The following is a 14506-nucleotide window of genomic DNA, read 5'->3' as shown; positions in this document are numbered from 1 at the left end:
GGGTGTTAGATCGTCGGAGATCGGCTACCATCCTGCATCTGCGCAGGGCCCGTTGCAACTGATGGTGGGCTGAGTCCCAGACCCTCTCGCTCTCTCGGAACCAGTAGTCCACTGCAGGAACGTCGGAGGGTTCCCCATCCCAGGGGAATAGTAGAGGTTGAAAGCCGAGTACGCACTGGAACGGGGTGAGTCCTGTGGTTGACTGTTTGAGTGAGTTTTGCGCGTACTCGGCCCAACCCAGGAACTGGTTCCAAGAGTCCTGGTGGTCATGACAGAAGGTACGTAGGAAGCAGCCAATTTCCTGTACCTTCCTTTCCGTCTGCCCGTTCGACTGTGGATGATACCCCGACGTCAGGCTAACGGCCACACCTAGGAGTGAAAAGAACGATCTCCATACTCTGGATATGAACTGGGGACCTCGGTCTGATACAATGTCCTCTGGTACTCCAAAGTATCTAAATACTTGGTTGAAGAGTGTTTCAGCTGTTTCCATGGCAGAAGGCAGACCTGGAAGTGGGATCAGACGACAGGATTTAGAAAAACGATCTACCACTACTAGAATGGTGGTATTACCATCTGAGACCGGCAGGTCAGTGATGAAATCTACTCCTAGGTGTGACCATGGGCGTTCTGGAATGGGCAGAGGAAGGAGTTTTCCAGCTGGAAGATGACGCGGAGATTTGGAAATGGCACACTCCCTACAGCCCTGCACGTACCTTCTGACATCCTTAGCCATCCCTGGCCACCAGAAGCGTTCTTTCAGCACCGAGAGGGTTTCATTGACCCCCGGGTGACCAGTACCAAGTGACGTGTGAGCCGAGTGAATGGTGGGAGTGCGTCGTGTCCGAGGTAGATACAGCAAGCCAGGTGGACAGCCCGGCGGAGGGTTCGTGGAGGCATTGGAGGAGGAAATCGTTTCTTCGGACCAGGTAATAGGACTTACGATGAGGGAACTAGGAATAATAGGTTCTGGTTTTTCGGTTTGTTCGTCAGGAGCATGAAGACGGGAGAGAGCATCAGCTTTAATATTCTTGGTACCTGGACGATAGGAGATGGTGTAATTGAAACGGGAGAAGAACATAGCCCAAACGGGCTTGTCTGGGGTTTAGTCTTTTGGCTGATCGAAGATATTCTAGGTTCTTGTGATCCGTTAGCACCAGGAACGCATGTTTAGCTCCCTCCAACCAATGCCTCCACTCTTCCAAGGCAAGCTTGACTGCAACGAGTTCCCTGTCACCGATGGAGTAGTTGACTTCCGCCGGGCTGAGCTTGCGGGAGAAGAAGGCGCATGGATGGAGTCTACTGGGCGTCCCCTGCTGCTGTGACAACACCGCTCCCACTCTGGTTGTGGAAGCATCCACCTCCACGATGAAGGACCTTTCCGGGTCTGGATGGACTAGTAAGGGAGCGGTGGTGAAGGCTTTCTTGAGTTGGCAAAAGGCGTTGGTGGCGGCCGGGCTCCAGGACAGAGACTTGGGCTTATTGCGTAACATACTGGTGAGTGGATGAGTGATAGAACTGTAACCTTTGATGATCCATCTGTAGAAATTGGAGAAACCGAGGAATCGTTGGAGATCTTTTATGGTAGTGGGTTCTGGCCAGTTAGTGATGGATTCCACCTTCCTCTCGTCCATCCGGATGCCACTGTGATCTATGTGATACCCCAGGAAGGAAACTGATGCTTGGTGGAAAGAACACTTTTCGGCCTTGAGGAACAGGTGGAACTGACGTAGACAGTTGAGGACCTCCGCAACGTGTTGGCGATGTTCGGCCTGGCTCCGGGAGTATATGAGGATGTCGTCGATGTAGGACGAATCGATGGAGGAACTCCTGGAGCACCTCATGGATGAAATCCTGGAATACGGAGGGGGCGTTTACTAATCCATACGGCATGACGAGATATTCATAGTGTCCAGTAGGAGTAATAAAGGCAGTCTTCCACTCTTCCCCCTCACGTATCCGGATGAGGTTGTAGGCGCTGCGGAGGTCCAGCTTGGTGAACACAGTGGCACCACAGAGATGTTCTAGGGCTGCTGGGACGAGAGGAAGGGGATATCGGAACTTAACAGTGATCTTATTGAGTGAACGATAATCGATGCATGGCCGCAAGCCTCCGTCCTTTTTCGCCACAAAGAAAAAGCTGGATGTAGCAGGGGAAGTAGACGGCCTAATGTAACCTTGGGCGAGGGCTTCCTTGATGTTATCCTCCATGGCCTTCTCCTCCGGGATGGATAGTGGGTATATCTTACCCCTTGGTACTGGTTCACCCGGAAGCAGGTCGATGGCACAGTCCCATGGCCGGTGTGGAGGCAGCTTGGAAGCCCGTTGCGGGCAGAAGACATCGCTGAAGGGGGCGTAACACTTGGGGACATCAACAGAGCGTTGTTCAACTGGACTTTCGATGGATGTGGCACAGAGAGTCTAATCAGGCGGAGACGATGATGGAAGAGGAAGTTCGGTCAAACATCGAGAGAAGCAAGTGTCGCCCCACTTCAGGATTTCGCCCGTCTTCCACGAGATGGTAGGGTTGTGCTGCTCCAACCAGGGGCGCCCCAGAACCACGTCAGCAGTCGAATCCTCCAGAACCAGCATGTGAGCCTCTTCCCGGTGTAAAAGACCTACTTGGAGAGTGACTGGTCCAGCCACGGTGCGGACGTGCTTGCGACTGAGGGGTCTGCCGGTTATGGAGCTGATCCTGTAGGTGGTCGGAGACGGAGTGGTCTTGAGGCGGAACTGGCGGCAGATGGCACCGGAGAGGAAGTTCCGAGTTGAGGAGCGCGACCACTGAAAGGGAGACATTAGCGGCAGTAAGGATGACGACAGTGGTGAGTGGTTTCATTTTGTGATCAGCAGGAATAATTGCACTCACCATGGGTCGTGGGGGTCGTGTGGGGCATGCAGCAATGACATGCCCAGGTTCACCACAATACAGACAGAGACGAAGGGTCAGCCGACGGCGGCGTTCTTCAGAGGTTAGGCGGGAATTTTCTAATTCCATGGGTTCGTGGGCTGGTTCTGGAGTGCTGACGGGTTCGGATCGGCGGAAGGGCACGCTGGATGGATACTGGTCCTGGTGCACTTGGATGCACGCTTGCATGCGAGTGGCGCAGCGAATGGAGTGCTGGATGAACTTCTCAAGGCCGATGGAGTCCTCGCATGCAGCGAGATGCAGCCGTACCCGAGGTTCTAATCCTTGCCGATATGTTGTTATCAGCGCCTGTTCATTCCATCCGCTGACTGCTGCAAGCGTTCTGAATTGCAAAGCATAATCGTAAATAGACATGGATCCCTGTTTTAAATTATAAAGTTTCTCACCAGCTGAAGAATCTGTGATCGGTTTTCCAAACACCTCCCGGAAGTGGGAAATAAACGCTGCGTATGATTGTGTTACCGCACCCTGTTGTGACCAGATATAATCGGCCCACATTAATGCTTTGCCGCTGAGCTGAGAGATGATGAAGGCAATCTTTGAAGTGTCGCTCGGGAACAGGTGCGGCTGCATCTCCAGGACCAGTGTGCATTGCAGCAGGAAGCCGCTGCAATTCTCCGCCGATCCTGAGTAGGGCGCCGGTTTGGCCATGGGACTTGCATACGGAGGTAGTGAAGGAGGGTTGTTGACAGAGTGGCTGGTGTTCGCTGGTGCAGGTGAATGAACAGTAACTGGAGTGGGTGGTGGAGGAAATGTGCGCCGAAGCGCATCTACCAATTCCTGGAACGGATCCGGTTGGCTCATACTGGGTCTTCGGTAAGGTCCCGTCTTCTGTTACAAGTACACAGGAGGCAGACACAGATGTTAACAGGTAAGGGTAGTTTATTAGACCACAGTAGGGTTGTTGGTAGAATTGGAGGTGATACGAGAGAGAGAGTTACTGTCCTTTGTTTTACAGATGGATGAACGATGGAGCCTGGAGATCGCTGGAGAACTGAGGGACGGACTGGAACACACCCACACAGCAGACAAGGAACACGGAAGGAATGAAGGAGACACGCTGGAGACAGGTAAGTACGTGTAGAGGAGTCCTTGAGGTAAGCATAGCCTTTCGTATATGCGAACGAGACCGGACGTGGAGTGCTGTGTGGTTGTGAGTCTTATAGTGCTGGTGATGAGTATCGTGATGAGGTGCAGGTGATGGTGATCAGTACTCTGGGGAAGGAGTGAGCTGTGATTGGTGGAGGGTGGAACCTGACGTGTCTGTGACATTATTATGTACATTATGAATGTGTGTGTGTGTGTGTGTGTGTGTGCACTCTAAAAAAATGCTGGGTTAAAAATAACCCAAGTTGGGTTGAAAATGGACTAACCCAGCAATTGGCTTGTTTTAACCCAGCGATTGGGTTGTTTTAAACCAGCAATTGGGTTGTTTTAAGGGTTTGATTTTTTAACTATTTATTTGTATGATATAGCTGCAAATAAGTATTTGAACACCTGTCTATCAGCTAGAATTCTGACCCTCAAAGACCTGTTAGTCTGCCTTTAAAATATCCACCTCCACTCCATTTATTATCCTAAATTAGATGCACCTGTTTGAGGTCGCTAGCTGCATAAAGACACCTGTTCACCCAATACAGTCAGTAAAAATCAAACTACTAACATGGCCAAGACCAAAGAGCTGTCCAAAGACACTAGAGACAAAAGTGTACACCTCCACAAGGTTGGAAAGGGCTACGGGGAAATTGCCAAGCAGCTTGGTGAAAAAAGGTTCACTGTTGGAGCAATCATTAGAAAATGGAAGAAGCTAAACATGACTGTCAATCTCCCTCGGACTGGGGCTCCATGCAAGATCTCACCTCGTGGGGTCTCAATGATCCTAAGAAAGGTGAGAAATCACACAGCCAGGATAACCAAGGAGTGGCTCTGTAAGAAGCATATCAAGGTTCTGGCTTGGCCTAGCAAATCTCCAGACCTAAACCCAATAGAGAATCTTTGGAGGGAGCTCAAACTCCGTGTTTCTCAGTGACAGGCCAGAAACCTGACTGATCTAGAGAAGATCTGTGTGGAGGAGTGGGCCAAAATCCCTCCTGCAGTGTGTGCAAACCTGGTGAAAAACTACAGGAAACATTTGACCTCTGTAATTGCAAACAAAGGCTACTGTACCAAATATTAACATTGATTTTCTCAGGTGTTCAAATACTTATTTGCAGCTGTATCATACAAATAAATAGTTAAAAAATCATACATTGTGATTTCTGGATTTTTTTTAGTTTTGATTATGTCTCTCACAGTGGACATGCACCTACGATGACAATTTCAGACCCTTCCATGATTTCTAAGTGGGAGAACTTGCAAAATAGCAGGGTGTTCAAATACTTATTTTCCTCATTGTATATAATACGTTTGGACACACTGGACTGAAATTGTATTAGCTTGTCTTACCCTGAACAATTATGGTACACTTATAATAAGTGTTTATATTGGGACTATTTCAGGCCAGACTGGTAGGAACTGCTGCGGAGGAGCACAGTCCCTGCGTGACTTGCCATAGACATAAACAGAGAGAAGTAGCTCCGGCTTTAATGTTCTTCCGCAAGACGCATGCAGTTCTGTGTATTAACCGCTAGAGCGCAAAAAGTAAAGGACTGCAGCTTTAAATAATTGACATTAGTTATGTAAAAAAACATAAACTAGCTACATACTAATTAGATTTTCTATCTATCTATCTATCTATCTATCTATCTATCTATCTATCTATCTATCTATCTATCTATCTATCTATCTATCTATCTATCTATCTATCTATCTATCTATCTATCTATCTATCTATCTATCTATCTATCTATCTATCTATCTATCTATCTATCTATCTATCTATCTATCTATCTATCTATCTATCTATCTATCTATCTATCTATCAATCTATCTGGTCACACACAATCTGGTCCCATTTAATCCCTTTTACCAAAGCGGTCTGATGTCACTTCAAATGCGTTTGGCAACTTGACTATTGCATCTTGCCAAACCATGTTGAACCATGTCCAGATGTGCGACTGCAAACAGACAGAGGTCATTATTGCACCGTACAAGCATGAGCATGACCATTACTGTTTACACCACGATAAGGAGCCGAAAGAGAGCTTCAGCGGTATTAGCGAAGGCGTAAATTCACCAAACACTCAACTCTGAGCGAAATAAATCCCGGCCTGTGCTGACACAGTTGCAGCTTAGTCCTTATCAGCTCCAACCCCTTTTCTTATTGGATATAACACGTTTGGTGGATATCATCAGCAGTTCTGTTTCACTTAGTTTAGCCCAGATCTACTTAGCGTGTGTCACCACCAGATAATCATAAACCATTATTTTATTACTCTGCAACTCTCAAATGTAAAGTGCGATTGATTTTTTGAAGGAACACTGTTGACGCATCCGTCCAAACCCAGTACTACAATGCTGTTTGTTCTATCCAGGACAGTAACAGTGAATAACATCTAGGGACTTTGCCAGAGTGATTTGTATCATAATTGACTGGGCTTCCTGTTCCATATCAGTCCTTTTGTGTCAACCTACCCGTCTCTAACTGGTCGATGTAGTGTTTCCAGACAAGCATCAGCATCAAGGCTCAAATTTACCGGATCATTAGAAATGAAAAGAAATCGCACTCAGACAATTATTTCACGCAGACACAGGCAGCATGGGGGAGCGTTTTAGTGGCCTGTCTCAAATCTCACTGCTCCGTTGTCCTCTAATGGAAAAGAGGATGAGATCTCTGTTTCTCTGTCTCTGTTATGAAAGGGTTATGGCAAGTCATATTATATGGTCTTTTTTTTTTTTACTTGACATCCCTTAGTTTCTATGAACTGCACTGTACAGTGAATATTCTTCCAAATTGAGTGAATTAATTGTTTTAAAAATTATATTTATACTTTCATCCAGCCTTTCTACTTCAAAATGTCAAGTTTAATATAATGTGTTACTTGCTATAATTTACTAGCAGTTTCTGAGAAATTGTTTCAAAGTAAATCCTACACCAAACTTTTTCAGTGCATGAAAGAAAAGAAAAGAAAAAAACAGCATACAGATTTAAAAAACCTGAGAGTTTTTCTTTCTGGGTGAACTATCCCTTTAAAAACGGTCTGTTTTGTTGAGGCTTGGGCAGACAGGAAGAGAGGAAGCTGGATGAGGTTACAATGGGAGCACTAACTGTTCTAAAAATGGCCATCTCACCACAAGCCTTTCATCTGATGCTAGTTCAAGTGCCCTGTCTGTATCCTTCTATTCCCATTCTCTTTGTCTCCCTGCATTCAACTTCATGTCCCCTACAATTACAGGAACTGGAACAAGACAAGCAGAGATTGAAAAACGATTGAGAGAGAATAACCTTTTGAAAAGACTAGTTTAGGTCAGCAAGAGTCCAGGCTGGTTTATGCTGGCTTAGCTTGAACTTAACTCATAGATTGTTTAAAGTATTTTTTCTTTCCAAGGTGTAAGCTACATGCTAAAAAATGACATTGATATTTGATGTGTAGATCTGATGTAGATTTGATTAGATTCCATTGAAAAGCACAATGCATCAAAAGTAGAAGCCAAGTGAATGACACAATGTCTTATTGTGGCTTTTATCAATTTGTCAATTTTATATGTCATGTCGTTACATGAACACATAACAGGCTTTCCATATAAATCAAGGAAATGGAAATGAAAAAAATATTCCCTTCCTAACAGAACAGTTCACCCAAAAATGAAAATTCATCATTTACTCACCCAGCTTATTGTCACTCATGTCTTCCAAACCTGTAAGACTTTCGTTCATATTTGGAACACAAATCAAGCTATTTTTTAATGAAATCTTTATGAAAGATTTCTGTCCCCCAACTAACAGTCTATGCAACTACCACTTTGACACTTAAAAATATTCATAAAGATATCGTAAAACTAATCCATATGAATTGAGCGGTTTAGTCAAAATTTTCTGAAGAGACACAATCGCGTTATATGATGAACAGTTTGAATTTAGGCTTTTAACCACAAATAAATATTAATCGATGCACACATCAGATATGGCAAACAGAAGCTCAGGGATGTTCACTTGGCATGTGTGAACCAATGAGATTAATTATTGTGTGTTATATAGCACATCTGAGCTTCCTCAAGAACCAATGAGGTTAATTTTCGTGTTACGCAGAATGCTTGAGCTTCCTCACGAACCAATTAGGTTCATTTTCGTGTTACGCAGCACATTTCAGCTTCAGCAAGAACCAATGAGTTTCATTCTCCTGTTATGCAGCACATTTGAGCTTCCGCAAGAACCAATGAGTTTCATTCTCGTATGTTACGTAGCACGTTTGAGCTTCAACAAGAACCAATGAGGTTCATTCTCGTGTGTTACGTAGCACGTTTGAGCTTCAACAAGAACCAATGAGATTCATTCACCTGTTATGCAGCACGTTTGAGCTTCCGCAAGAACCAATGAGTTTCATTCCAGTGTTACGCAGAAGGTTTGAGCTTACGCAAGAACCAATGAGGTTCATTCTTGTGTGTTACGTAGCACGTTTGAGCTTCAGGAAGAACCAATGAGGTTCATTCTCCTGTGATATGCAGCACGTTTGAGCTTCCGCAAGAACAAATACGTTTAATTCTCGTGTTACGCAGAAGGTTTGAGCTTCCGCAAGAACCAATGAGGTTCCTTCTCCTGTTACACAGCACGTTTGAGCTTCAGCAAGAACCAATGAGGTTCATTCTCCTGTTATGCAGCACGTTTGAGCTTCAGCAATAACCAATGAGGTTCATTCTCCTGTTACACAGCACGTTTGAGCTTCAGCAAGAACCAATGAGGTTCATTCTCGTGTTACGCAGCACATTTCAGCTTCAGCAAGAACCAATGAGTTTCATTCTCCTGTTATGCAGCACATTTGAGCTTCTACAAGAACCAATGAGTTTCATTCTCGTGTTACGCAGCACGTTTGAGCTTCAGCAAGAACCAATGAGGTTCATTCTCGTGTTACGCAGCACGTTTGAGCTTCAGCAAGACCCAATGAGGTTCATTCTCGTGTTACGCAGCACGTTTAAGCTTCAGCAAGAACCAATGAGTTTCATTCTCCTGTTATGCAGCACATTTGAGATTCCACAAGAACCAATGAGGTTCATTCTCATGTTACACAGTACGTTTGAGCTTCAGCAAGAACCAATGAGGTTCATTCTCTTGTTACGCAGCACGTTTGAGCTTCCGCAAGAACCAATGAGGTTCATTCTCATGTTACGCAGAACGTTTGAGCTTCAGCAAGAACCAATGAGGTTCATTCTCCTGTTATGCAGCACGTTTGAGCTTCAACAAGAACCAATGAGATTCATTCTCCTGTTATGCAGCACGTTTGAGCTTCAGCAAGAACCAATGAGTTTCATTCTCGTGTTACGCAGAAGGTTTGAGCTTCCGTAAGAACCAATGAGGTTCATTCTCCTATTATGCAGCACGTTTGAGCTTCAGCAAGAACCAATGAGGTTCATTCTCCTGTTATGCAGCACGTTTGAGCTTCAGCAAGAACCAATGAGGTTCATTCTCATGTTACGCAGCACGTTTGAGCTACAGCAAGAACCAATGAGGTTCATTCTCATGTTACGCAGCACGTTTGAGCTTCTGCAAGAACCAATGAGTTTCATTCTCGTGTGTTACGTAGCACGTTTGAGCTTCAACAAGAACCAATGAGATTCATTCACCTGTTATGCAGCACGTTTGAGCTTCCGCAAGAACCAATGAGTTTCATTCCCGTGTTACGCAGAAGGTTTGAGCTTACGCAAGAACCAATGAGGTTCATTCTTGTGTGTTACGCAGCACGTTTGAGCTTCAACAAGAACCAATGAGGTTCATTCTCGTGTGATATGCAGCACGTTTGAGCTTCCGCAAGAACCAATAAGTTTCATTCTCGTGTTACGCAGAAGGTTTGAGCTTCCGCAAGAACCAATGAGGTTCCTTCTCCTGTTACACAGCACGTTTGAGCTTCAGCAAGAACCAATGAGGTTAATTCTCCTGTTACGCAGCACATTTGAGCTTCACCCTTACGAAAATGAACCATGGTTTTATTATAGTAAAAGTGTAGTAATGTAATCTTCCATCCATTAGCCCAAAAACCGGATGCTAACGGCTTGGTCAAAAGGAATTCTGCGTGTAAGCCTTTTCAGCAATTCGGTGAAATTCTTTTAATTTATTGATATCTCATTTCAAATCTGACTCCATAAATAATTTTATCTTACTCCAATTTTATGTGACTCCATAAAGTGTGTTACGTTTAGAGTTTATCAGCTGATTTTATGATTAGTTGCGATTTAATTTAGATCGTTGATTTTTCTTAGTATCACTTATTTTCAAACATTCGTTCCACCATGGGACCCGGAGCCGCACAGAGGCTAGTGTCGCGAATCACTAGCTCTCACGACACAAATTAGTCAGTTCTGATATTACAGAGGATTGCAGAGTGAACTATTTTAACTTTAAGTGAATCCCACAGGTTTATGGGGAAGGTTCCTTTTTATTTAAAAAGGTTCTCATGCTTGGCTCGATGCTCCCGCTATGGAGTCCTCAGTTTGATCTGTCCCAACAGAGAGATTTGCGGTAGCCCCTACTTACTCCTCATGTGACTCTAGTAAAATAATGATTTCAGAAAGATACAGAATAAATCAAGATTAACATTTATTTTGGCCAGACAGGAAAAGTAAATAAGTAAACAAGAATCCATGGTACACAACTGATCAGCGTAACAACATAAACACAATCGCAAAGTAATATGCGAAGAGTCATCATGTCTGGCACAATACATGCAGTGTGTGTGTGTGTCCCAAAGACACTCACACAGACTGCATGGGGGTTCTGGCTACAGAATTTTCCCCCCTGAAAGCTATGTTACCCTCCCTTAAATACTCCAACTAGAACAAAAGGGTTGTAGATATTTGCAACACAATCACCTGGTTTTGGGGGAGTGGATCAGATATCTTTGAAGAGACTCCTCAAAAGGAGAACAGAATTCTCATTAGTTTTCAATCTTTCTAATACGACTAGTGACTGCAGTGAAACTGAGACCATTTTACCATTCGCACCGAGACCTTTAAAAAGACATCAAACATGAAAGGGATAAAACAATAGATTTACAAGATACATCATCACTGGTATATCTGGATTTGGTGACTTGAAAACAGGGCAAGGAGAGGGCAAAATAAGGAGGGGGGGGGGGGGGGGGTGTTTGTCAGGGTGGTGTCACACAGTTTCTGTGAGATCTTCTCTCAAGATTAGTGACTTTTATTGTTCTATTGCTGGGGTGTGGATCTAAGATTTTGTCTTAGCAGCAAAACCGATCCTTACAGTAACCATGTTTTTTGGCTAAATGATTACCATTTATATAACCAGTATATAACAGCTTTACCACAAATACCATGGATAAACTATGGTTAGAGTAGCAAAGCCATGGTTAATTTGTGGTTACCATGGTTTAACTAAAATAACCATGTTTTTATTTTATTTGTAGTAAAACCATGGTTAATTTCCGTAAGGGGAGCAAGAACCAATGAGGTTCATTCTTGTGTTACGCAGCACGTTTGAGCTTCAGCAAAAAACAATTAGGTTTGTTCTTGCGTGTCAAGCAAGTACAGTTGAGCTTCTGTGTTTATGTTTGCTGATCAGTGTTTCAGAGCAGAGCTATAAAATACAGCAGAACAAATCTACTGCTGGCATATAAGATAAATCTATATGACTTGTTATATACCATTCTTATAAGATTCTTGTATATAATATTGTTTTTCATATGCAGCCAGCATCAAAAAAATAAAAAAATAAACGCATGCTGGTGACCTTTATGCTGCTCTTTTCAATAGAGAGGGAGACAGAACAGATAGAGAGGTACCCACCTGGCGAATGAGGAGGGGGGGCACACATTAGCACAACCCCCTGGCCTTCCCTCACCGAAACAGCTCCTCTAGTCCGACCGCTGAACGCCCCGAGATCTGCAAACACACACACATATGCAGGCGTGGTTTTAGCCAGTGACAGAGTGACACACGGTGGCACAGAGGCAGCTGTTAACCTGCAGATTAAGGGTCAGAGATTGCATATGAGTGCCTGAAAATCGTATAAGCGCTCGCGGCTCGTCTAGATTTAGTATCTGTCACCTGAGGTGTGACCTCCATGTGAGCTTTCACTTTAACCTGCTCTACGCCCAAAACCTGCCACTTAAATCTCACTTCCTGTTTCCCTCTGGACACGACGACCAAGTGGTAATTAAAACAGGTAACCTTGCTCGAAGCCTTCAATCTTGTGAGTACTTTTAAAATACAGAAGAGACATGGAAAATCATTTTAGTTCACAAAAAGCGGAGAATTGTGGGCAGTCATTACAGACGTCGGATGGTATTTTTAAAATGTAATTTTGAGTTGGAATGTAGAGGTGAAGGTTTTCACATGTAGCAGCACTCTGGACAGGTGGAGCTACTACAGTTAATCTGTTGAAACAAATCTAATTTGCATAAATTACCATAATTCATCTGCAAACTCGCACAACAACATGCCATTGGCTGACTGCCCTTTGCAGAGAGAAGGTGTGGGGGATGTAGTGCATCGCAAAGTCATTACATATGTTAAGAACAACATTATCATTGTTTAGAGGTTGCTCTGAATCTCAGTTACATTACCTAAAGTACCCATTTTACAAAAATATCATTGCTAACATTAAGTTAATCAAACATTATTGCTCAATGTGCTCTGAATATTCGAGGCATCCAGTTTTTTTATGTTTTAAGAATGTGTTCTTGGTTATGTAAATGTTAGAGAAAACATTAGGGGAACAGTCAATTTTATAATTTTGCATGTTACTTTTAATGTTCTATGAACAGACTAAAACAAGTAGTTAGTAATGTTTAAAAAATGTTGATGAATGTCCAACTAAAACTTCAGAACAAATTATTATTATTTTTATTTTTTTCTCTAACATTTTGAGAATGTTATTATAGATATCCATTAAAAAAATGTTTATGTGAACATTAGAGAAAAAATTACGGCAAAGGTCCATTTTATCATTTTGCAAACATTAATTTTAAATGTTCTCTGATTGCCAGTTGGCAGAAAACAGCGTATTGTAGCCACGGAACCCAACAAACAAGCTAGGTTTGAGATTGCAGATTCTACACCTGCACAACCGTAGCAAAAGTTATGCATTTAAAACGAAAATGCACTAGTGTAAACGGGGCCTTAAAAGCCGGGCGGGATAAACAACCCTCTCTAATATTTAGAATTTAGTACCCAGTACCCATTTTAACCACTAGCTATAAATATTACCTACTGTACATACACTATATTGCCAAAATTATTGGGACACACCTCCAAATCAATTCTTATTGGTATTTGGGAACAACAGCAACTCAGCCACACAGTGGTAGGCCACGTAAAATCACAGAGCGTGGTCAGCGCATGCTGAGGTGCAGTCTGCAGAGTCAATAGCTAAAGACCAAACTTTGTGTGGCCTTCAGATTAGCTTAAGAACAGTTCATAGAGAGCTTCATGAAATGGGTTTCCATGGTTGAGCAGCTGCATCCAAGCCTTACATCACCAAGTGCAATGCAAAGTGTCGGATGCAGTGGTTTAAAGCACACCACCACTGGACTCTAGAGCAGTGGAGACATGTCACGCTTCTCTGTCTGGAAACCCGATGGACGAGTCTGGGTTTGGCAATTGCCAGGAGAACGGTACTTGCCTGACTGCATTGTGCGATGTGTAAATTCTGTTGGAGGGGGGGTTATGGTGTGGGATTGTTTTTCAGGGGTTGGCTTGGCCCCTTAGTTCTAGTGAAATTAACTCTTAATGCTTCAGCATACCAAGACATTTTTGGACAATTTCATGCTCCCAACTTTGTGGGAACAGTTTGGGGATGGCCCCTTCCTGTTCCAACATGTGCACAAAGCAAGGTCAATAAAGACATGGATGAGCGAGTTTGGTGTGGAGGAAATTGACTGGCCTTCACAAAGTCCTGACCTCAACCCGATAGAACACCTTTGGGATTAATTAGAGCGGAGACTGAGCCAGTCCTTCTCATCCAACATCAGTGCCTGACCTCACAAATGCACTTCTAGAAAAATTGTCAAAAATTCCCATAAACACACTCTTAAACCTTGTGGAAAGCCTTTTCCAGAAGAGTTGAAGCTGTTATAGCTGCAAAGGGTGGGCCAACTCCTTCATATTAAAAATGGGATGTCATTAAAGTTAATGTGCATGTAAAGGCAGGTAGTGTATGTCAGATGAACACTCAACTGAAATGTTTCCTGAAGACAATTTTGTCATTAACACTGAATAAATAAAGTTTTTGTGAACTATATTAAGAAGCAGATAACTTTGATTGAACATATTCTATTAGCATTACTGGAAGAACGTTCATAACGAGAAAAATGTTTGCCAAAGTTGTGAGAACATTCCCTGTTAGCTAGGTACAGTATTAGCTTTGTTTCAGATGTTTCTCCTATAATAAAAAAATAAATTTGGACAGCATAGCTCATCATTTGGTTTCAGAAGATTATGATGACAAATGCTTGAGTTTATTTGAGA

At 43.4% G+C, this 14506-nt stretch overlaps 1 protein-coding gene across 1 annotated transcript in view; it reads right to left on the bottom strand.

The window, feature by feature from the left end:
- Nucleotides 1-14506, bottom strand: part of cntn5 (contactin 5) — a 460526-nt gene that overhangs the window by 174476 nt on the left and 271544 nt on the right. The window contains exon 6 of the mRNA XM_079825767.1: nucleotides 11825-11920. Coding sequence (XP_079681893.1) covers nucleotides 11825-11920 — 96 coding nt within the window. The remainder of the gene's footprint in view (nucleotides 1-11824; nucleotides 11921-14506) is intronic.

Source organism: Gobio gobio (assembly GCF_949357685.1).
Source record: "Gobio gobio genome assembly, chromosome: 9".
Lineage (NCBI taxonomy): Eukaryota > Metazoa > Chordata > Actinopteri > Cypriniformes > Gobionidae > Gobio > Gobio gobio.
Note: the sequence above shows the minus strand (reverse complement) of the source record. Positions and strands in the feature narration are given on the sequence as shown.